This window comes from Pollicipes pollicipes, unplaced genomic scaffold (assembly GCF_011947565.3).
Source record: "Pollicipes pollicipes isolate AB1234 unplaced genomic scaffold, Ppol_2.1 Scaffold_4881;HRSCAF=5763_pilon_pilon_pilon, whole genome shotgun sequence".
Taxonomy (NCBI): domain Eukaryota; kingdom Metazoa; phylum Arthropoda; class Thecostraca; order Pollicipedomorpha; family Pollicipedidae; genus Pollicipes; species Pollicipes pollicipes.
This window is the reverse complement of record NW_023596576.1, coordinates 44099664-44124464: the sequence shown is the minus strand read 5'-3', so window position 1 is coordinate 44124464 and position 24801 is coordinate 44099664. Positions and strand designations below refer to the sequence as shown.

The following is a 24801-nucleotide window of genomic DNA, read 5'->3' as shown; positions in this document are numbered from 1 at the left end:
ATTTCGTACAGCTGTGTACAACCTGCGATATCATCACAATTCATTTTGTCAGCACGTGATCGAACCAAAAATCAGTGACTCGAGACACGCTTCTATGCATCATTCGAACCCATACATAATATAGCCATAGCGTTCAGACAAGCCAATACAATAGCAAAAATTACAAGAAATAACCGGCTACGCACAATAGACTGGGGTCGGCGGCAATTTGGCCGGCCACGAAGCACCCGGGCCAAGCAGAGACGCGACAGAAGCAGCGCGACTCTCGGGAGTCGGCGGGTGGTCACCCGGACCCTGCATCGCCGTCACGAAGCAGGCCATACGTTCGGGAGCGGGGGGGGGGGGGGGGGGGCACAGGCGACGGGCGCGGCGTGTCGGCATCATCACACCGCGGGGCGCGTGGCGGCCACCGCGCCCGGGGCCCGGTCTGCCCGGCGGTGGGTCGGATCCAGTCAGCCGGCAGCGAGCGTCTCGTGGCGGCTGCGGACGGGTGGCGACGGGCCGCCGCCGGCTGACCATCTGGCAGCCCGACACCTCAGCCAAGGCCGTGTCCAGCTGGTCGACGGTGCCGTTGCACGCTTCCTCGTCGGTGACCGGCTTGTACGCGCGGTAGCGGAGGCGCGCGCGGCGTTTCGGCGGGCGGCCGGCAGCGGCGCGTGGCGGCGGGGCAGCGCTGGCGGGCACCCTCTTTTGCGGGCACATAGGCGCTCAGCTCACACATAGCACGCGGGCCGCAAAAGCGACAGAAAAGAGACAGGCGGCATCGGAGAGAGCGGACAGGCAGAGGCGGCGGAGGCGGAGGGTGGGCGGGTAACGATTGGCGCCCGGCAGTGGGTCGTTCAGGCGCACGCGCCACTGGCAGAGTTGGCGGCAGGTGTCTGACAGCGGCCAGGCGGTCTGGCAGCCTGGCACATCGGAGGAGGTTGCGTCCAGCCCGTCAGAGGCGGTCCTAAACTCCTTCTCGTGCGCCAGATCGTCTGCAATCGCAGGCAGGTCGCGTCAGCCGGCAGATCGGTGCCGGCAGGACGACGGGCAGCTATTGTCCAGCACTCAGCCATCGTCAGTGGCCATCAATACGCGCAGAGTTAGACAGAGCAGCCAGTAATGACTCGATATCGAAGGACAGATATTCGTCTCATTGAAGCAACCCAGGAAGTTGGGCCTTGGACACAAAAAAACAATGGGTCGACGGAAAACAAAATACTAATTAAATGTTTATTTCATGACCGTCGCGCGATTAACGAGCATTCTACATTTCCCTCCGCACGTGCTCACTCGCAGGGACTAGACATTAGCTCCAGACCGAGTGGTCTCCCCATGTTTCACTTTAAAGGGCGCCGCTCAGTCCCGTTAGCCAACATTCGCCGATGTTATGTATGATACGTATTTATATCACGCATTCCGAGAGCCAAGACAGCGAGAGTAGCGCAGCTGTACTGCTGATGGTTTTTGACAGCATTCAACAAATCACGAAGTGGACCAGCTGCAGGCCTCTGAGGCTTCTGAGCAGGCGGCTGCGGCGAACGCCACAAGCGAACTCAGTAACCAATGCAGCAGAACGGATCAACATTACCTGAACCCATGCCGACGTGAAAAAACAACGCAAATATTACAGCACTGTACCAAAATAGCACATAATATAGCATAGGTAAATCTTGGCAAAACTCAAACCTTGGCTTGGCTTGGCAAATCGGCCAGGCCGGTCAAATAGTCACGGTTCTAGGTCAACGGAAAACGGGTTACGTCGCCGCTGGGGCGAGAAGACCGCCAGAGACTTGGAATTGTGTATCTACACGATTGCAATCCACGGCTTTTGGCGAACAAACCAGATATCACTGGAAAGGGAGGACTGGCGCCGAATTTTTCAGTCTCGGCAGCGTGCTCACCTGCCGTGCTGCCACCACACAGGTACACGCTCACTAGTGGGCGGCGAGCGCTCACAAGTTCTGAATATCCTTCAGCGTCGTGTCCATCTCGTCCTCGAGCCTTTTCTGCTGCTGACGACACTCCACCAGCTTATCTGCTCACCGAAGGAGCGGCAGACACGGCCAGCGACGTGCACAATTAGTGAACGGAAGAAAACCAAGGCCCGACGGCCGGTAGAGCAAAAAGGAACAAAACGGCAGGCCGGGACAAAACCAAATGAGAGCCGAGGTCAAGCACACCGGGCTAGCGGCAGCGGCACAGGCAAACCCGGTGCTGCCGTCGCCACGCTGCTACAGGAGGTCCACGTCCTAGGCTAGATTCTCATCGACACTGCGTGGTGCCCAGGTCAGTTGCGACACACTCAACGCAAACCATGCAAGGTAACTGACAGTGCACCACGCGAACGTGCGAACACACGCGGCCGCGAGGCGGGACGGGGCTAGGGTGCGCAGAGCCGCCGTGGAGTGCTGCGTGCGTGCCGCACATGTCCCGCCTTGTGGCCGGCATCACGCAGTTACCTGCATCAATACGCTTTGGCGGCCCGCTCTCAGTTTTTCAACGCACGCTGCTTGTAAAGACAAGGAGGGCGTGGCTGATATTCGCGTATGCGTATGGTCTGTGCAAAGTTGGCCAGTTTTGGAGCCCAGCCAGAGCGAGAATAGGGTATGTGCGTGCAATGTGGGGCATCTTTGGAGCCCAGCCAGAGCGAGAATAGGGTATGTGCGTGTAATGTGGGGCATCTTTGGAGCCCAGCCAGAGCGAGAATAGGGTATGTGCGTTGTAATGTGGGACGGCTTTGGAGCCTAGCCAGAGGGCGAGTATCAGGTATGGTGCGAGTGACGTGGCGCAGTTATTAAGCCCAGTGAGAGCCATTCTCGGGTATGCACGCGTGATGTGGGACGGCTTTGGAGCCTAGCCAGAGCGAGATTCAGTTAAGGTGCGAGTGGCGTGGGGCGGGCGTGGAGCCGGAGCGAGTCTCGGGTATGGTGCGGGTAATCTGGGGGCGACTTTAAAGCCCAGTCAGTACGAGTGCCGAGCATTTATACAGCCCTAAACGAACGCCAGTAGGAATCGTGGTTGGGTGGGACGCACCTTCCAGTCTGTCCACCTCCTTCTGGAGCTTCTGCACGGAGCGTTCGGCAAACTCGGCGCGGGCTTCCGACTGCGGACATGGCCGGCCGCCAGTCAGACCAGCTGACGCCCATCCTGGCCCCACACTCGGGTCCGTGCAAGGCAAACTGCTTCTGGGTCGTTCGCACCACCAACACATGGGTCAGAGTTTTAAAAATCTTCACAATAAATGCGCCATCCAACAGACCTGGTCATCCGCAGCTGAGGTAAGCCAGCGCTAGACAGTTGTCAATTGACGGTGGGTCAGCGGCTAGCGTCAGTTATCATCAGGGGGCAACCGAACTGGTTACCCTCACCATCTCGGTGCGCGCGTCACCAGCACAGCAGAGGCACCACTGACCTCTCTCCATCTCGCCTCGCTGTCACGCAGCTGCGTCTCGAACATCTCCTCCCGCTGAGAGGCCTGCGGAGGACACACGCCAGGCGCCACGGTCAGCGGCGTCAGGGGGCGAGCCAGGGCTGGCGACACGCGGTGGCCGAAGCACTGCTGGCGCACACTAGCAATACAGGCTTCAGTCCTAACGTCCCCCTCATCCTCCCCCTTCCAGCGGGACCTGCTGCGGCCGGAGACAGCAGAACGGCGGGGTGCATGCGAACATTCGGACAACACGGCACTGATTTAAGACAAGAACGGAGATATGGAACCGACGCACGGTTGCCGACACAGCGGTGCTAAAGGGGGGGGGGGGGGGTAAAGAAACCAATGCCGGCGTCCCTGGCGGGCCAGACGCCTGAGGTCGTCCTGCCCACGTCCCCGGAGCGGCCAGTCACTGCCTGCGGCCCGCTTCGTTCTCACAGTGGCGGGTCACCGTGTCCTCGCTCACAAGACTCATTACCTGTTGCATTCCATCTGTTATCATCTCGATCGGTTCCCTTACCCGCCCCTCCACACCGCTGGCCTACGGCAACACGCCGGCCTTGCTTTGCGGGCGCCAGCACGTGACGAGCACGACCCGACACTTCACCCACTCCGACTGAGAGGCACAGAGGCTACAGTGACGCGTGCCAATCAGATTATCGCCGGCAGTCCGCCCCCCACCCCTTGCAGGACAGTCGGCGCGGTTCCCGAACATTGTCCTGGCCACCGAGCTAAGGTGGTGGGGGCGCTGCAGGCCCCGCTGGCCAGGCAACTGACTGTCCGGAGTCTCAACGAGCGGCTAAATGCACGCATAGAGCTGCCATAGCCGGCAGCTACCTTCAGCAGCGACAGGGAGGCCCTTAGTCCAGACATCGTCAGACACCAGGCACGAGCCCCTTCAAGGCACGCGGCGAGACGTCTGGCGGTCCGGCGATACCGTATCGCACGCTTAATCGGACGCTTGTGGGAATAGGATTAGCGCGGGGCAGCGATACCGGTGAACAACACTCCGATAGTGAAGCAGTGACGGGGAGACACGGCAGTCGCGGCGCGGCGCGGTCCGCTCTGATGACGGCCGCCCGGCCACGCCCCTCACGGCAACCACGCCCACCAGCCGTTGGTTGCGGCATCCCGCACATAGTTGAATTACTGAATTGGCTACTACAAGGGGAACACCTACCAAACACGCCCAATGCCCATACATAAGTTTGTATGCATATTCAACATTCACTCAGGTATGCTTCATGCAATAATCACAAACTCACTATTAGCCATGACGACCAAAGCGTGAATAACGCCCCGAGTTTTCATACTTAATGGCTTAAAGACACCAACCATACCGGAATAGCTACAAAAGTTCGCCAGTTTTACGATTAATGTATGTCTGCCTTGTCACGTCATCACAAACCGGCGTGAGCCTGCATTCGCGGATAGCCGCCACTGGGCAAGGAAAGGCTCTTACCTTCTCCTCGGAGACCTCGAGCGACTTCAGGTTGTTGCCCACTACGCGCAGCTCCTCCTCCAGCTCCACGATCTTGCTGCAGAGCAACAGGCACCCGTTACAGTACGCCCCGCGCTCGCGCACTGTCATTTGGACATCAGGGACGGGCGCCACCATCCTCCGGCGGGACACAAGGGGCGACCACCATATACACAGCTGCATTTCAGCATCAGATCAACGGAGCCAATAATCCACTGCAAAACAACGCGACACGATCGATGCCGATGTACGCATCGATACATACACAAGTCCATCACAACCATATCAACCAGCAGAGAATTCATCAAACGCTGGAACACGCTAGAGCGGCGAGTTTTCTAGCACGGAATCGCGGTCGCCACCGCCTGATCAAACAGACGCATGCAAACATTACACGTCACGCGCGACGGCCCGGCCGGGCGTGCCTGTTCACAACTGCGGCGCGCCGCTAGCGAGTGCGGGGGAGGGGAGGGAGCACGTGCGGCCTACTACTCACGACTCGCCCGTCTCGGCCCGCTCCTCAGCCCGTTCCAGGTCGTTCTCCAGCATCACCACCTTGCGTGCCACCTGGCGGCGACCCCCGCAGACGGGTCGTGTCAGGCAGAAGCGGACGACCAGACGGGCGACGGCCGAGCGTCACACGCAAACCACGCGCCATGCACCAAAAATAAACGGCTAACACCACTACGAAAGAACATGGCGGCGACAACATGCTATCGACAGCGGCTGGCGGAACCTCCTGTGGAAAGGCCGTGCGCACACGCACGCACACACACACGCACACACACACAAACACAGACACGCCCATGGTGAGCCGGCGGCTACGGGCAGGCCATGCTCAGCCACTCACGATTCGCCCGTCTCGGCGCGGTCCTCAGCCCGCTCCAGGTCTGCCTCAACCATAGCCAGCTTACGGGCCACCTGCGATTGCCGCGCCCCATCCCCCCGTCAGAAGGACGTAGGTCGAAGCCGGGGACGGCCAGCACGGCCAGACACGGGGCCAGAGTCACGAGCCGGGGCGCCCACAAACCCAGCGGAGCGGGGACAGCACGGGCGTGGGGCGGCGTCACCAACTCTCGCTCCCGACAACCAAACGGAGAACAGAGCAGCGCAGAGAAGAAAATCGCAGAACAAGGTTCTCGTCGCTGTTGACACGCTCATGGCCGAGACAGGGACTGAACAGCCACCGTTTGGGTCACGTCAGCGCGTCACGTCCTCCAACAGCGGTCACACGGCACACACCACATGCAGCGGTTTGTCGCAGGCTACTCAGCTAGGTACCACACCCATCTATGGTTAGCACGCACTGAACGGATAAAACACAGGTGAGTGCGCACGCGGCACACGCACGCACGCATGGGACGTGTTAAAGCACGCGATGCGCATTGCTCCAATTCTGTCGCCATGAATACAGCAGAAGCATCCAATCCACCATTGTTAGATTTCGCAGCCGCGAAATGGACACAGAATCTGCGTTACGGTGCGCATAATTCCGACACAGATTCGCACAAACACTGCGGTGTCTGATGACTTCAATTGCAGTTCTGAGTACATATGGCTTGATTCCATTACACATTTTTATGGAATTCGGTCCGCTGAAGGCAGGTTATGAGATGGTCAGCTCCGGCCTTCATAAAGGCCTACAGGGACATGGATTTTGATAACCAGACAGCAATAGTGGCGTCCCACAATTTGGACCAATACAAACCAGCGCAATGCAAAAACAGGCAACTACTTACATATCTATTGGGGCCAATCACCAACATTTCAAGGCAAGATACTTCAATCGGGTCAGACTCCGACTAGAAAACATAACCAATGCACGGATTCCATCCTGATTCAACGCAACCTCGACTACTGCAATTCATTTCGCTTTCATCCGAGGTCAAGTAGAAGTCTGGAGGCATGGCACACCGGCACACCTGCCCGCGCGTCCCTGCACCGGGTGCGGCGGGCGCGGGCTCCGGACCACAGCGTGGTTGCGGTTAGTGCCGGGGGAGCGCGACACGGTCAGTGGCGTAAACCACACGGCGTCACCTCGTATTTCCGGTCGGCCTCCTGGGCCAGCGAGCAGGCCTGCTTCAGCCGGCTTTCCAGGGCGTCCCTGTGCCCCTCGTCCGAGACAGCGGCTCGCCAGCACTCCGCGCACGCTGCGCCAGTGCCACAGGTCACCGATCAGAGCGGGTTGCAGGCATCACAGGCGACCGCTCATGGGACGGTGGGGAGGAGGATATGGGGAGGGGGGGGGGGGGGGGGGGGGGCTCGCCGCCGACGGAGCTGGCAGCGCCGAACGGCAGCCGCCCGCCCGGCCGGCCGACGTCTGTGGGAAACGGCGGGGGCGGGCGGACAGGCGGAGGGTAGCGCACAGCTGGCGTGGGGAGACAGGTGACGAGCAGCACGTCCGTCGGCCTCGCACAGCGCGCCGTCCTACCTCCTCGTATTTCTTGTCGGCCTCCTCGGCGATCAGCTTGGCCTGGGCCAGCTGCGCCTCCAGGATCGCCACCCGGTCCTCCTCCGTGTTCGTCCGGTTTTCTAGCGCCTTGCGCTGCCTGGCAGGGTTACACATCGTACGCCACGGCGTTAGCACGGGGGCGCGCTGTTATGAGGACCAGATGCAAGGCAACCAACCCTTCAGCTCATCTTCGTCAGGGACGTTTCAGCAAATGATACAAGTGAACACGCATATGTGCAAGATATAGGAGAACAACTGACAAACTTCTAAGTGGAAATGCATGTTATATGGTTAATCTGCATCGCCTCAACTAAAATAGGGGCTGAAACGCAATGGCGCGTCCTATTGTTTGGTACCGGCTACAAAGACAACAGCCACGCATGTCAGACGGCCACGAGACCGTTTAAGGGTTGCAGTGACGTCAGCGCAACCTGCGACGTCGTCGCCCGTACAACTGACATAACATAACGACGCCAAGACTGGGTTGACCGGAGCTATCAGGAGGCCGCTGATTTTACAAATTTAGTAAGCAGATCCTAAAACACCATGAGGCGTTGCTACTACGCCCACCCCCTCAGTCTGCCGCCGATGGAGTAAAAAAAAAAAAAATGGCGGTACGAAGCTATTGCAGTGTAATACGATTAATTGTTACTCATGTTCAGCCAGATAGCGTTACTCATGTCCAGCCGGCACATGATAGCGAAAAAAAGACGTTCCAGAGTAAGCCTTACTGGCCGTTTTAATAGACCTGACAGCAAACGATAGGTCTGCCCCCCCCCCCCCGCCCCCCGTCTGTCCTACTGTCCAGGCATTTTAAAAAGGCCGCCTGTGAAATCTAGCGTGACCACACTGGGTACCAGCCGAATAAAAGACAGCATGAACAGGCGCACTGTGTACCAAATTTTGCGGTCCTGGCCCAAACCGTTATCGCCACATCACACGAAACGTGGGAGGATTGGTCATACCATGTGCTGCGCTCGCCGCACGCGGCCAGCCCCACACGGGGCGGACATGTGTACCAATATGGCCGCGTGCCCCAGTCTGATCCGGGGTCAAAGCCCAATGTACAAGCGCAAAGATGAGTCCGTGGAGGACCACCGGAACAGCGTGTGATTATTCTGTTAATGCATCGTCGATGCCAGGCCAGCAAACTTGGTATACTCTTGGAACTTGGCTTTTTGCACTGAGCATACCGGAGAGTTTGTAAGAAGTTACATTTTGGGCGACTGTATTCAAAGTTTGACAAAAAACGCAAACATTCCGAATGACTATTAGTAAGTGGATTTGTCTGTTCGCCTGTCATTTTCATCGCAACCAAAAAACCGAAAAATAGAATCACGAAAAAGTTTTTTTTTGGGGGGGGGGTAGACGTCTAAGGATACAATTTTGGGGTAGACATATTAGACATACGTTCAGGTTCCACATGTAATATGATAACGGTGAGCGTGGCGCGCGTTTACACATACCTAACATATCATAAACATACCACACGACATAGGCCGATCACCCAAGAAACCATACACACGTGAACTTCTGGTCTTAGGTAGGGGTTCGATCATACCTGTACTTCTGTGGTCTGATATTTTTGCACCCAACACAGTGGGAGCGTACCAAGAAACTAAAATTGGCCCAATGAAGAGACGAAACCGCAGCTAGAGATCGCATGGATTTTTACCGCCTCACCCAGGATAGCTACCCGATTCCCGCTGGGTGCCTGCAGGGCAGAGGGAGAACCTACCGCTCCGACTCGTCGGCCGAATGGGACGCCTCGGCCAGCTTGGTGGTGGCGGTGGCCAGCCGCTCCTCGGAGCGCTCCAGGTCCTCCTCCAGCAGCTGGATACGGCGGCCCAGAGCCGAGACCTCGCCCTCAGACTGCGGCACACCCGGTCACGCCGGCCCTCCGTCATGCGGTCATGAGAGGAGAGCAGCAAACGGTGGCAGGGCCGACCCCGGCGCTCGGCCGGGGACAGAAGCCGTCACGCTGACCCCTCCTCGGACGGCACGGCCACCAGCGGTGCACTGTCCCAGAGCTGACATCCCGCCCATGGCCGACGACCACGCCCGCCTCCGTCCGACCACACCGATCCAGGCAGCCCGGCGGTCACTTTTATCGGGTCAGTAAAGGTCTGGGCACCAAAACAGACATGTCACGGGCACGATTGCCGTGCACGCCAGACGTCGAGGATAACGTGGCGCCTGCCCCCGTCAACACGTCCATCTCCCCGAGCAACAGTGTCGTGGAGTCTCAGCGCGCCGTGCAAGGATACAAACGGAGAGAAGTCCCCGCGGCGACCCCGCGGGACGGGGACGGACCGACGCAGGGACTGGCCGTCACCTGTACTACCTCGCAATCGGTAATACAGGTGCCGGCGTGTCGGTGTGTAACGCTCCGTCGCATGACACCACCCCCCGGCCGCCAGCGGTCGGTGACAGACGGCTGTGCAGCGCCCGCGGCGCAGGCCGACCCATGACGTCATGTCTCCCAGCAGCCCCGTTCATGCATGCAAACATCCGGAAGCTGCCTGTGGCCACAAACAAAACTTGCAAAGTAGGGCGAACCTTGTTCCCAGGAAATTCCCTATGGGGTGGAGCGGGTTTTCGAATCTGCGTGGCACGGCCGGGCAGATTTTCAAACTTGCGGGAAGTGGTGGCCACAGGGCGCTCATTAACACATGACATGCGGTGCAGTAGGTGGATTCAAGCTCAGCCCGTTCCTTAGCATTTCCAGACTGGAGAGTATAACTGGGCTGTGGTGAGTTGACGCCGGCTGCTGTAGAACGTTGGCATCCTAGTGCTATTTGAACTTAATACATGCAAAATGGTTTTTGGCCTGTTTTTCATTTGCTATGGAAGCAATATCTTTCTTTCTTTTACTTTCTAGCAATATTCCATATATCAGGAGATACTGAATGCCATCAAATCAGCATTTGTCTGTACCGGCGAAATTCAGCGTGGACGTCACGGGACTGAGCACGGCTTGAAAAGGCGACTTTTGCCCCATGGTTGCTTGATGACGATGTTTTACAAATGCATGCTGGTATAATGAAGGCTGATTATTGTCAGATAACAGCGTTTAAGTCATAATCTATTGATTTCTCGGACGATTTTTTTGTCAACAGCATAGGACAGGGTTTACCTAAAATTTTGTGACATCCTCTAGCGGTAAACGGCTAGTTCATTGGAAAGAGACGATCTGTATTCTTCCCACAACACATTTCCACAAAAGTCGCCTGGCAAGGGCATGATCAATGTTTGATTCCTCGGTCCCGATGAGTTTTCTCGGTAAGGCTGGCTCGCGCCGCCGCCGCCGCCGATGACCCACAAACAGACCACTTCTGAGGGCGATTGCCCTCCGGTCGGTCACCATTTTCACAACTGCACCAGGGAATCAACCTTGGCCATAGCGTGAGGAAAGCTTTGAGATAATCGGAGCAATGGCTTCTGAGATCAGAGTATTCTAGTTTTGCACGTCAAATTTCTGGCATGGTTTCGAAGGTAAATGACAGAAGATTAGGAAACCATGTTACCCCCTCCTTCCACACAAGCACCTTTATTTTATGTTTAACTGATTAGTGAAGTACTAAAACTGATAAGACCAATTTTCAAAAAGATGAATTATTCTAGGTCATTTTTATCATTGCCAGTTTGTACTGTCAGCCTCCATTTTTGCTATCTTATCAAAAGCTCAACAGTTAACATGCATGACCAAACATAATCCCTGCCCTTTTGATCTCACATGTTCACTGAGCTCACATCTGAACTCAAACATAATAAGTGATGCCTCACTCATGCCACTGAGTGACATAACACCTGGAAAGTCTTCAGGTGGCAGTTGATGCAAACAAAATATTGCATGCATGATGCTCTGATGTAACTTAACATCCCAAGCGGAAGGCAACAGATGGGTACCTGGGGGGGTCTGATGTGAGGGAGTTGTACAGCACTGTCATGTAGCGACCTACACTGTTGATCACCAGGGGTAGGTGGGGTTGCTGCAGGGACTTCCCTCCATTTGTATTGTTGTATGTATGTATGCATCCTTGTGTATCCACCTGTCTAAATAAGACATCTCTTTATACAACATAATGCCACCAACAATCAGAAAACAGTAAGATCATGTCATCTTGCCCTTGAAAGAAAACAATTCAATCTAACACTGATGGTACAGAACATGTGACACAGGTGGCTTTCATAGAATGCAAGAGCAGCAAAAGATGAAGCTGATTGTCAACTAACTGATAAGTCAGCTGAGCATAGGGTGGAAGTCCCATTGGGTTGAGTCCCAAAACAGATAAGGTTAGGCTAAATGTGGGTAAAACCCAGGAAAATATTCAACCCAATCATAAGACCAACCTTGTTAAGTAAAGCAGTGTTGGAAAACTTGACTTTTCCTGGTATAATGTATACCAGGAGATTTTGTACTCCAAGTTTGTGACTACGCAAAATGAAATATTTTGTACTCATTGTCATGATGCAACAAGAACAGCTTTTGGAAAAATTCAGTCTTCTTCTTTGTGTCAGGACTAAACAAAACCAGAAGGTGCAACAGCTTGAGACTTGCTGCTTCCATCAGGAGCCATGTATTGATATTTGCAAGAGCACAAATCATGCATCCACCAGACCAAGATGCCCAATAGCAAGCAGCATGTGTTGCCACCTAGGTATATGATAAACCATGTACGGAAATGTGAAAAAGTGTGTGAATGCTGAATGGAATCGCCTTTGAACAATACTGGGAAATGAGAAACAAGTACCACAACCACACCGGTCTTTAGATTAGCAAAGCTCTCCCGTTGTATGCCCTATGCAGACCAACTCAAACTTGAACATGACTTTACCTACTATTGACAACAAACCGCATTAATTGCCAAGAATGCAACAAACAGTCATAGAAAACCACACGCAATCACCCACCACAGATGGCCACCTACCCATGCGCCACCACTATGTCATGGCGATGGAAATAAGAGAACCACTGGCAATTCAGCATAGGAAACGTCTGGACTGTTCAGCGGCTTGCGCCCGCCTCCAGCTCCGGTTGGAGGTTGGACATAGCAAAACTCTCCAATTGGCCTTAATTATTTGCCTCCTCATGACTGATTTGTCAAGAGCATAAATATTCTGCTCATGCTCATGTCTTGAACAGATTTGTAAACATTTGGAGGGAAGCTGTATACAGGTGGGCATCACAATTATGAAGGACTTCTTCATACTCATCCAGAACCGCCATGTGGTTGGATATTTGGCCACTTCCTGGCATCCGGAGTACAAAAATAGTACAGCAGCTGTGGATTTAAACCAAGTTAAATTTGTCACTTAAGGGTGAGAATTTAGAGCTGGTAATCCAATTTTTACAAAAATACCCTTTCAAGTCTAAAGATGCTGCTACCAATAGCCAAAAAACTGATAGGAAACAGCCATCTCACTCCGGCAAAACACCAGGACACCAGAGCAACATAAGCCCATAACTTTGGCCCAGCGAATTACGGAGAAGGGTTTATTAGCACTAAAAACATCAATAAACTGCAACATAAATAATCATATTTCACAATGATATTGGTCAAGGCACATCAAAATCCATTAATACATTGCATTATCAGCTGGAGTCAGTTGAGTGACTGACTCCGATTCCTTTTGGCCAGCCTGCATGGGTCTTTAAGGCATTGCACTCGTGCTGGCTCTGTAGATTGGGAGTGCTGCCTGTCTCTATTGTTCAGTTGGGACATGTGGGGCCTGGTGTGTTGAATGGGAGTGGGGGGGGGGGGGGGAGGGTATGAGTGTTCAACTGCTTTTAAGGCCAGTTAGCTGGTAGAGCGTGGGTAGCGTGACTGTGGTGGAGCGTGAGTTGTGTCATTGTGGCGGAGCATGAGTAGGTGGCCCTGTGTGGTCTGTTAATTTGCTTTTTTTCTGTTTTTGTCTGGCCATGTGTATCATACTCACCCTCCATTTTGGAGGGTGTTTAAGCCACATGTAGCTGCCCTCCATTTTGGAGGGTGTATATGCAGAGCCTTTCATAAATTGCAGACCAATATATATGCACATGTGTTTCATAGAAGAGAATATGAGACTGTTGTTTTAGCATGCCATGTTTAATGATGCTTCCTTTCATTTAAAATGTTTTTACATGAATTGCTGAATATGAAGAGTGGCACTTTTGTTGAGAACCACCTCTTGTACTGTTATCTCTAAGACTACCTGAATAAAGTGTAATGACCCACAGCACTTGGATAATTTTGTACTACACTATAGAAAGTTTGTACTCTGCTACCAGGAAAATTTTGGGAATTTCAACACTAGTCAAGTCAAATGAACCTGGCATTTTTCTTGAGGAATTTGTTCTACTCAAACACATACTCCCATGGTGTGCATTATCACTATTGTGCATGGTGTTGCTACTATGACATCTTGTTAATGGACATGTGGCATGTCAGACTATCTTTTTGTCAGAATTGGTCTACAATACCTTGGAAACATGAGGCATGCTATGCTGCCACTAGTATGTTGTACAGATCATAAAAAGCAGAAGCATCACAGGTGCACACTTAAATCCTGACCTAATTAATTCAAAGCATAGTTTGGATATGCAACCCTCAATCATGACCCAACAGGCAGTAGTTGGACTGCCTGTACTCAATCTAATAAGGACTGGATCGCCTTAGTCTCCCTGTATGAGTCTTAGACATTGATGTCTCCAACCAGCTTTGGGCACCTGTAATTCATGCAATATTCCTTAAACTATGATGACATTTTCAACCCATTATTGCAAAAGGGAGCACAATTATGCACCACACTTTTAATGCCCATTAAATTGGTCAGCATCATATCACAAAAAACTTTTGTTGATGAAGAATCCAAAATACATGTAATGCCTTTTTCAGTCAGATGTGGCTTAAATAAAACATCCTATTGATAAAATGTCTAGCAATGACCAAATTGCATAACCTGGACTGCACACCACTCTATCAAATCTAAGCTTCATTTTGTGGACAACAAAAGTAGGATGCTTGCCTTATATATTGGTTAGACCTTATTTGAAAGCATATGCTGTACATGTCATTTTTTCTTGAGGGACAGGGGACAGGTCTCAGGTGACAACTTTCCTCTGGCGATACATAATTACCACTGTCCATCACAACCCATGCATAACACCGCACATTTGAATGAGATGACAGGGTGGATGCAAATGACGTTCGAAAAACATAGATAAAAAAGACGCCGTGAAATGTCGCAGCATTAACCTACTTCTTCCCGGCGCCTGATTTCTTCGTTTACTAGGTGTCTCAACTCGTCACATTCATCCCGTTTCTTTTCTAACTCATCCCTTGTCTGAGTCATTTTCTTCTTCAAAACTTCCAGCAGCGTAGCTCCCTGTCCGGCAGACATGATGTCCCGGGCTTGTGACACTCCACTTCGCACAATTTAACTCCGTAACCCCACGCGCCGGACACCACCCTGCCAATATGGTCGCCAATCGGTCACCAGTTTTCGCCACCACACTACAACCGTAGCGCAACCGAAGTAGTGCGCAAAAAAACAGTTGGATTTACCGACCCAAAGCCGATAAACAACATAGCAATTGCTTATGTATTGAGTGTAATGTCATTTATTTTTAGCTTCTGCAAATAGGTTAAGGCCAACAAATAAACATAATTGATAATTATGACTTAAATAGGTCATGAGCATGGCTTGATTCATCGGTCTTAATAGCAGAGGTATGGTTTCCTTTCCACATTTTCAGTGAACATTGTTTCATTCTGAAGGCCTGGTTCATTTATACCCCAGCACGCGTCTTCCTTTACAGAAAGTACATGCACGACACAAGAATATTATTAGTTAATGGCCGCGGTGATCGCAAACGGGTAAAGCGAGCGTTAGTAGGTAGATCTCAGTATTATACTATAAGTAAACTAGCTTTGCGATTAGCAGTTAGCATCTCCTCAACTTCTACCGCGAATTTGGTAGCCTACATTTGCAGGCAGTATGGCGCAGACGTTTCGATAGTGAATGTATTTTCGTTACGCGTTTTTAAGACACTGATTTCGACGCATTTTGATCCGTGTGCTACGCTTGCCGGGGACGCACTTGAGGGCATACGTGTGAGCGAGGAACGCGTGTTTGAGAACGAGTGCTGCGTGGAGGTAAGCCCGATGTAAAAAAGGTTTCACGTACTGTAAAGGAACTGAGTCTTAAGGTGATTCAGTTGAACTTGTTTGGGGTCTTGAATGCTGACCGCCGATCTTCGGCAAGCACTGCATCGAGGTACCGCAACTGACCACCTTTTTGCACCCATACCGTCCCATTTATCCCACCTGATTCTGACCATCATGAACCTAGCATAGACCTGTTGTATTGGAGATGGCTGATGCACTTCAGTTGATGTAGAACATAATCACTTGTCTCTGTAGTCATAATTTTGAATTGGAACAGGTCAGTGGGGACAAGGTGTCATATTGTGAGCACAACTCAACAAAAGTTGATAATGTGTGCCCAGCCAGTTCTGGTGCAGCTCACAAGATGTGATATGCTCAGAACAAGCCAAATTACTAGCACATCACCTGAATGTGAAGCAACAAGGTTGATGTGCCTGGTTCATTCATAAGCCAAAGTGCTATATATATATATATATATATATTTGAATTTGTAATTTATGTATACATATTTGGCATATGTATACATCCATGAATTTGTTGCATTATCTATGGATACAAAAAATACCTGAATGAATAGATTTGATTTGTTATTGCATGCTATGTTAAGAAAAGTCTTAATATGTACCACTTCAATGTACAGTAAGTACCCAACATGAACAATAATATGTTATTTGCACATGCAGTGTTCCATGAAAGTTTTTTTCTCAGGCACACAGTTTGTTCATAAGCCAGACCCTAACTCACGTAACATCATCCTTGTTCTGTGTAATCAAAATTATGCAGTCACATTCCTCAATGTATATATAAGAATCTCCATCAATCTGAACTCAGGGTTTAGTGACATCACACTGACACCCCGTATCTGAAACCCCACTCCTAGAGTGAGCACTGTTTATGATTTTGGTCATAAGCTGTGATCAAGTTTTTGATGATTTTAGGCTCTGCTTGTGTTGAGCTGCCATTCTTTCATAACATTGGTGGTATTATTGCTGCACACCTGTATTGTGTTGCATTCTAATCACTGTACTTATTGCTCTGCAATAAAATAGCAGAAAGAAGCAATTGTTTGTTTTTATGTCATGTGGTCTTAGCAATTTTTCAGTATGGCATTTTACAATTACTTGATATTTGATATTTGCAATTTTAGTCAGCAGTGAAATATGTTATGTTCCAGGATTCATCAGTGGTTGATGCATTGAAGATCAAGAACACTACTATGGCTCCAGGGAGATTTAAATTTGCAGAAGGTATGTGTGCAAGTGATGTCAACCCAATTCACAGTTAACATTTTGTATTCTTGAACACCAGACTAAGTATATTTCATCAAAAACCTTGCTTCTTGATAGTAAACTTTCTGGCTTCTATTAGGCTGTAGACAATTGCACCCAAGGCTATTTTTACTTTTTAGACACATTAGGGATATGCTCATGATCGAAGCATTCATTGTATTGATAATTTTGTAGTGTTCTATTTTAGACACAAAAAGGATGAATATAACCTGAATAACCAGGCAAGATCTTCCAGTCTCTTTTGGGTCTTCTGGAGTGTGGCAACTCAAAACACCCAAGGTTAAGCATTCCAGAAAGAAGCTGAAATCTATGGTTTAATGATGCAGTATGTCATGAATTTGGTATTGTGTATGCATATGTATGAATGCATTATTGTTTGACTTGGAAATTCATCCTATTCTTAGGATGATTGCCTGAAAGCCATGAGGCCACAATGTATATTGTGTAAATTGTTTTATTCTTTAGATGATAACTTCAGTTTAACAATACCTACCACCTAAGTGTGCTGTTTCTTTGGCCTGATCATTGGCATGCTGGATTGTCATTTCTAGTGCTGTAAGGTTTTTCTGTGTATCATGTTGCATTTGGCTATTCTTAGTGTTGTTTTTCAGGGGAAAGAGTCTTATGCTTCCATGGACCACTGATATATGAGGCAAAGTGTGTCAAGACAAGAGTCAAGGACCAGAAAAATCAGTATTTGGTGCATTATGCAGGTTGGAACAAGAAGTGAGTACAGCATTTTCACTATATCTAATGGTTTGTTTTCCATTAACCCACAAGGGGGGCGAAGTTGGCCTCCCCGCCTGCGTTTTTCGAGCACAGGTAAAAAGCAAATGCTGGCAGCAACATGAGCCTGTCTGATGGGAGTACTAGCTTGATGAGACCTTCAGAAACAGTATATTTGTTATCTCATATGGCGTATGGAGGTCGGAGATCCGAGGAGGAAGTCAACTTCCCGTCCCCCTCCCCCCCCCCCCCCCCCCCCACCAGCTGGGCATAGGTTAAGTGTCACTCGCACTGTAAAAACGCCAAAAATGCATTGTGTAGTGCCCATCTATTCATAGATTTAATTCCATTCATGCGATGAATAGCCTGACCATTTATCCGGCGGTATAGCCACTGTGCCCGCCCGAAAGCCCTTCTCCTGGCCCTGCTCGCTGATCGTGCCGCGGGGATCCAGAAGGGAGCCGTGATGAGAACCGTTTCATACCGAGGCGACCAGTGTGACAAGAGGCGGCCGCACCAGCTCCCGTTACCAACTTGAACGCCACGAACTGCACCGATGTTGTTAATTGGCCGTTAGAGGTAATAGCAAAGTCCGTGTCGCCCAACATCACAGAATCGTAGACTGCTAGTCACACGCTTCCCTCGTGTCCAGCGCAGAGAGTACACATAGAAGCCGTAGAGCGAGGAGCGCAGCTCTTCATGCGGGTGGCGTCTGCTCTGGTGTCATGGAAACACGCTATGAGTGCGCATGCGCGAAAATGCGACACCGGGAGAGCGTGCCCTTGCTTGAGTTGAAGCAGGATTTAGTTTTTGATGGTGTTGCTGTTTTAAGGTGGGCACGACTTTTATCGTTTTTCGGCGTTGAGGTTATTGGCCTTGTCTTGTAACTTCTCGGAACGATATGATCGCCACTTTAAATCCAATGCGGGGGGCTTGACCGTCTTTGGGAAAGGCTTGGTTGGGGTTGACACGAACACAGCGCGGCTGCTGGAGCGGTTGCGGAGACTGCCCATTCTATGATAATGTCCATGCCAAACTGCTGACCACCTGTACTGTGTGGGAAGGAAAGACAGCCGGCATAATGTTTTAGTACGTTCTTCGTATCCACCTCGAACTTTTTGTACATTCTTATTGCATTATATTATATTATATCTTATTTTTATCTTCGTATCTTTTGTTTCCCCTCTAAATAACTTGAAACGTCTGCCAGGCGGTGGGTTTAGATAAACAGAAGTTCTTGGAGAGACAGACTAAGCTGATGCTGCAACAATGAAATTGAAGTGCGTGTAAGAAACTTCGGACGGACACTCCCCATTATGATCCCAAAAATGAAAAAAACGCAATGATTTTGTAATGATATAGAGCCCACTAATGTAGCTATTCATCTCAAGCGTTTTTTGCGACCCGACACAATGTGTATGCATGCTGCAATGCGTTTCCCGAAATACTGAAACGCCACCCTGTCGATAAGTTTCGAACGAGATCCATGAGGACATACACCAACGGGTGGAAATAAACATAATGGAGTGGACATGTGTACATACGAAACAAATCTCGTGCCTAACACTGAATGTTTGTCAGCTGATAAGATCTATATTTCAGTGCAAATGTGATATGATATGAACGTGCTCGTTTCGTTTTCATCAGGACTGGATCATTGTGTTCGTTTGCTTTCAGTTGGGACGAGTTTGTGCCAGAAAACAGAATTCTGAAGTACAGTGAGCCGAATCTTCAGAAGCAGAAGGAGCTGAAGGAGGCTCATTAGTACGTACCATATTATAGCTTGCTTTGATCCATGACTCGCATAGATATATATTGTGTTGCTTTAGCCACAATTATCTCCACATTCACAACTTCTTGTGTAGCAGTTCCAAGCCTGAACTAGTTGAAGCTACCTTTGGTTGGAACCGGTATACGTGAAGGTCCAGGTCCAAACACAAACGTTTTCCGCAGGGTGTGCGTCAAGCGCGCATCCGCTCGCAACTGTGCGCTTGTGCCGATGTAACAATATTGCTCTATGCCGTCTGATTTCAACCTGGTGTAGTGGGGAGGGGCGGTGTCTTCTCAGACGGCTATACACGTGGCCATGTGATAACTTCCTCTGGCAGCAGGACCTGCGACTGCGTGTTTAGGATGGCCTTCTGCCATCGTCACATTGGACCTGATGAACAGGGTTATCTTCACTGCCAGTGTTACGTAAGGCTGGGCACAGGCGGCCTCGTATTCTGCCGCGCTAGCTCTTGTGACTTGTCGAAGTAACACGCTGCCCTGATGGTATCCAACGTCTGCTCTCCGCCACAGTGCGAACGTGCAGGCCAAGAAGCAGATCAAGTCTGACGTCAAACGGCGCCGTGCCGAGGCGGCCGCCGCCGCCGCCGCCGCCGCTGCCGCTGCTGCCGCCGCCGCCGCGCTGCCGGCGCCGGCCGCAGCGGCCGCCCCGGAACGGGCCGAGCCCGGCGGCGCCGGACGGAAGCGCGAGCCGTCCGTGAGTAGCGTGCAGAGCAGCGAGGACGGCCGGCGCCGGCGCCGGCTCGACACACCCGAGCAGGTGAGCTACCCTCCCCTCCCCCGCCCTCCCCCGCTCACCGCCGCCGCGGCACGCAGCCCCGCCACACTCGTGCGGCACAGGGGATGTGGGTGCCGAATGGGGGGGGGGGGGGACGTGCGTCATCGCAGGGTGCTACGGCGAAGCGCTGCCACTGCGTAATGGTACAGGCTCGAACCTTTTGACCTGCAGCGTACAGGTGCTCATCTCCCTGTGATCAGTGGGATACAGCCGCAGGCAGCTAGTTGGGCAACGAAAGATGCCTAAGTCTGTTCTCAGTCGTCCATCGTCATCGTGTCACCAGGCGGTCGGTCAGTCCGTGATCCCCTGCGAGCGATCCGAGCCGGCTGATGGATAGCGGCAGGGCCCGGCGACAGTTTTGATACCAGCCGCTTACCGCATATACCATGCGTCTCCCAGTTTTAGCACCCCTCGGTCGGTGGAAGGAAGCCACTCAGTTACTCATGCCATTTTCGACCAGAAACGGGTTGTGAAATGCCCCTGGCTCAACGGCCGATTTTAGGGGATCATTATTCGTCGGGGTGTGTGCGTGAGAAGGTGAGCCAAGAAAGGAAACTGAAAAAACACGATGCCGTTGTCCGCGGGAGGGCTGTCGGTATGCTGCGTGTCGGAAGTCCCACCTTGAATTCGCTGGGCTTGTGGGGGCATCCGTCATCATTGGGTCTCTTTCCTGGGTTCGCCGTTTGCCATAACGCTAACGGATGGGACGGCAGGATACGATCCCAAGCTTCATCATTTCCAAACTAAAAGAGGTAAAGCCTCGCCAGCCCTCCCCCCCCCCAAAAAAAAATCAGTAGATTGTCCTCAGCGAGATGCCGCGATCGGTTGCAAGTTTTTGTTTTTGATTATTTGTTGACCCCACTACGCCTGGGCCCAGTTCTCCATAGACCCACGACTCAAGCTCCGCCCACTAAGGTGGTAACCTGTGGTGTCTACAGATATGCGCCAATGAAGAACACCTTTAATTCTAAATGTTGGCAACAAGTAGAATGAGAGGGTTCAAGTCCATGAAAACATAAAGCGCGCGGGAATGGTGCACTGGAATTTTATTCGATTGAACAGTTATTGCAGCTAAAAGTATTAATGTCCATCATATTGCCCACATGTGATCGAGACCTGCTATTTCCCCGACGGAATGGGCTCAAAAAGTCTTAGTAGTTGTTGGCGCAACCTAGAAACCCAAGCATCATCATCTTGCCTGGCATACATACGCATGTCGGGCAAGATGCTAGGAATAACTATGTAAACTTCGAATGCTTACTTGTAAACATATTCGCTTACTTAACTTCGGTCAAGTTCGGATAAGCCCTGGGCCTTGCCGTCATAGGTAAGTCAGATAGCTACGTTTTGCATGAAATCAGCTTAATCCAAGCAGGGAACGGGTTTCCGTTTGCCAATGAAGAGTGCGCCTCAGTTCAAAGGTCAACCATTACCAAAAATGGGAGTGTTTCAACTCTGCATGCCAATGGGTAACCCTGCCATGAAATAAAACGAAGCAATTTGTCCCCGGGTTTGGTCCATTTGCTTCCCAACGGTTTGGAGGGAAAGCCCCAACAGAATAGGAAACTGCATCCCCGATGGTGAGGGCTAAATGTGAGTGAAAAATCTGGCGTGAGCGATTCAGGCGGGCCCGCACCAGAGCGTCCTCCAGTCATGTCGGTAGCGACCGAAACCGCTCGGAAGGTGGCATCGGTAAGAAAAGGCCGTTTGCGACACGCAAAAAGAAAATGCAAGAAGCGTCGGCCAACTCCGTCGAATCTTGGATAGGTTTTGCACCGCAATCATCTGCCTGCGCACGCACACATGTGTGTTTTGAGTTCCGTTTTAAAGCACAGCTTTAAATCAGCGCAGTGCATGTAGTGTCTTACCGATGTTTGCCCCAATTATCAAAGCTGCTACCTTTTTGTACCTTATGTATTTCAAAGAACTTTGTCACAATTTAACGATTCCGTATCTTTGTTTTGTGGCTGACGGCTGTGCAATGCTGTGGCGTCTTCCGCATCGCGGTACCCTTGGAAAACCTGCACTTTGAGGAACGTATATGTGATAAGACAGCGCACTTAGTACACAACCTGTGCGTGCGGTGATCATATGAGAAACAACCAATACAGTTATGGGCGGCACAAAATGACCGAAGCAGTCGTAGCGCTCATGAGATCAAATGTCACTATCACCCCCGATCGGTCCCTGCGCACCGGCTCAGAGGGTAGGGTAAGGTTGAAATGTCGCGTGCGTAGGGGGAAAAGGGTATGGAGGTAGTAGCTGTGTGGTGGTACAAAGTCGTAGCTGTGCATGAAATGGGGTTAGTTCTTTGTGAAGCCAGATTTGGGTCTTACCTGTGTGCTGTTTCTATGGTTAACTTGGAGCGGATATTTTGTGCGTGAGTGTCGGATGACTGGTTTGGTATGGTATGAATGTTAAGTAAAGCTCAATTTACTCAATTTCCTCCCAGAGGGAACATTTTTACATATGGTTCCTCGACGACAACCAATGCGAAAAGGGGAAAGAATGACATACAGAAAGGTGCGGTGGTGGAGACAAGACCTTTGCGCCTTATATGAAAACGGCACAGGGTGTCATAATTTTGGCGGGTACGAACTTCTCCGGAAGAGTAGTTTATTACGAGAACAGCAGATCCTTATCACGAAAGTAATAGACGAAAAACTTTGATTGCTGTTAGTGTGATCCACAGTTACCTATATTGCTAAGCAGGAGTTTCATTTGGGGGAGGGTGGGGGTGGGGGGGGGGGGGGTATGATATCGAACAAAGTGTAACTCCCGCGATGGTCCGCGTCGAGTTCTTGCCCCTCCCCCCCCCCCCCCCACGGCGACGTTGCAGGTATCAGCGGTCTTCATATGCCATGGGCTGCTTGCTTGCTGCTGAGTTGCTTCCGCCCTCGTCTCCGGTGATGTCGCGTGGTGAATGGCTTTGCGGTTTGTGGCGGGTGAAACCTATCACGCACAGCCCTTCAGTACCGGACGCACACGTTAGGTGACAATTTGACAATTTTGCAGGCGCCCAAAACTGTGGAGGACAAGAAATTGGTGGACTCGTCGTCTGAAACGGTGAGTTACGACACTACTGATTTGTGCAGCGGATCATTAATGAGCAAGTTTTGCCTTTTCACCGAGCCTCCAAGAAGGCACATCACAGAGGTCGAGGAGGACGGAGGTGAACTTCTGCTTATCACTGTTCATTAACCTTAAGCCGTGTGCTTTGGAGCTTTAGGCTGTCGCTTCCCGCTGTCCTGGGCGTCATACGCTTCAGCATTATTTCAGCATGCAATTCGCTTAGATGGATCGGATCCCGTTTTAAGCGCACATTGAGGACGTATGAATGGCATTGATACCACCTCAGTGGTGTCGCAGTCGTCACTAATTCTGTGCCTCTATTATGGATCATAAGATGCTCCACGGGCACGAACCCCGGGGTTTGGGTATCATAACTGTGTCGTAGGCTGCTTTTCGCCTCCATCATGTTTCATGATATTGATAGTCCTTCTCCCATTGTGAAGCATCCCGTTGGTGACTGGATGCTTAAGTCGTGAGCTGAAGGTGCTGCGTGACTCGCGGTCGACTCCTTCCGGAACTGACTCGTCTGTGCTGACGTTCCCAGGCGTCCGATACGGAGGGTCGCAAGCGCGGGAAGCAGGAGCAGACCGTGGAGACGGTAAGCCCGCCAGATAGAGGCAGCCTGATCTTGCGGTGTTAACTTAGCAGCGCGCTGGAGTGTATTTCCCAGCGGGTGCGTTCCGTCTCGTTTTGATGTTTCACCCTGGTATGGACTGAGAAGTCTTTTAGTACCCTTGTGACCCTCTTTCTTCATATTTGATTCCAAAAAGAGAGCAACAAGTTTCATCTGATATGACTGTATTGCCGGCTCCGTGGTCGGTCGTGAGATGACACGGCTCAACGCTGGCAGCGCTCGCAACCGTAGACTGTACTGGGTCGTCTGCGACCGGAGTCCAGGCGTCTCTGCCCGCGTGGTGGCGCTTCCATCGCAACTAATAACCAGCACACGCACCGCTGCCGTTCACTTGGACTCATCGACAGAAGCGGGCCTCAGCGGGGGTGTTGCACACTGCAGCGTGATGCCCAGGGCCTGATGTCACCCCTGCCGCATTAGGTCGGCCGCGCCCAGCCGTGGGCAGAGATTGTGAAGATGGAGAGGTCGTAGAGTGGCCGTTGGTCTACTGAGAGAGCGACGGTCGGTCACTCTCACTCGGGGGCGGTATTTAGAGGGCAGTAGAATATCAACGTTCTAAGTTTTCTTTCCGCTTGCAGCAGCACGCGTACCCCAATGCGTACGCACAATGTCAGGGGTGACCAGGCCTTGTCCGTTAACGCCCGTAAAGATTTGAGCGTTCCAGAAATGTGGTCGTCGCGGACAGACATCAAGAGATGTAGGTGATCGCATGATATGCTAAATTTTGCTCGCACACGAGCGCATGCCTATGCCTGCAAACACGCACTCATCCCATACGCCACTCGTGCGTGATTGAACCACATATCTCCTGATGTCAGGAACGCTTAATTTTGTACACTCACTGTTTGCTGTCGCCTTCTTCAGGAGGAGCAGTTTCTCACCAAAGTGGAGATCAAAATCAAGCTCCCCGACGAGCTAAAGCCGTGGCTGGTTGACGACTGGGATTTCATCATTCGCCAGAAAAAGGTACGTGCTGAGCTTCGCCGCATCACTGTGTTGGGGAGCGCGGCGATCGCG

General features: G+C 51.4%; 2 protein-coding genes across 3 annotated transcripts in view; one reads left to right on the top strand and one right to left on the bottom strand.

Annotated features, from left to right (window-relative positions):
* Window positions 1–479: 479 nt before the first annotated feature.
* On the bottom strand, window positions 480–14840 carry LOC119100710 (tropomyosin-1, isoforms 9A/A/B-like). Of its 2 annotated transcripts, none has more exons than XM_037223789.1 (9): window positions 14590–14840; window positions 9086–9219; window positions 7327–7444; window positions 5746–5816; window positions 4878–4953; window positions 3398–3460; window positions 3019–3088; window positions 1887–2020; window positions 480–977 (listed from the first exon to the last, which is right to left on the bottom strand). In XM_037223789.1, exons 1-8 carry the CDS (start codon window positions 14728–14730, stop codon window positions 1938–1940), a joined length of 756 nt encoding a protein of 251 aa, XP_037079684.1. In that variant the 5' UTR covers window positions 14731–14840; the 3' UTR covers window positions 480–977; window positions 1887–1937. The 2 variants fall into 2 exon arrangements, with proteins under 2 accessions (XP_037079684.1, XP_037079683.1); XM_037223788.1 differs by lacking the exon at window positions 5746–5816 and adding an exon at window positions 5392–5462 and having other exon boundaries at window positions 482–977; window positions 14590–14838.
* Window positions 14841–15413: 573 nt separating this feature from the next.
* The window catches only part of MRG15 (mortality factor 4-like), an 18394-nt gene continuing 9006 nt past the window's right edge, over window positions 15414–24801 (top strand). Inside the window, exons 1-9 of the mRNA XM_037223537.1 lie at window positions 15414–15485; window positions 16672–16744; window positions 17398–17512; window positions 19190–19276; window positions 19814–19889; window positions 19941–20060; window positions 23094–23144; window positions 23695–23748; window positions 24649–24750. Of these exons, the coding sequence (XP_037079432.1) occupies window positions 16714–16744; window positions 17398–17512; window positions 19190–19276; window positions 19814–19889; window positions 19941–20060; window positions 23094–23144; window positions 23695–23748; window positions 24649–24750 (636 nt within the window). The 5' untranslated portion in view covers window positions 15414–15485; window positions 16672–16713. The remainder of the gene's footprint in view (window positions 15486–16671; window positions 16745–17397; window positions 17513–19189; window positions 19277–19813; window positions 19890–19940; window positions 20061–23093; window positions 23145–23694; window positions 23749–24648; window positions 24751–24801) is intronic.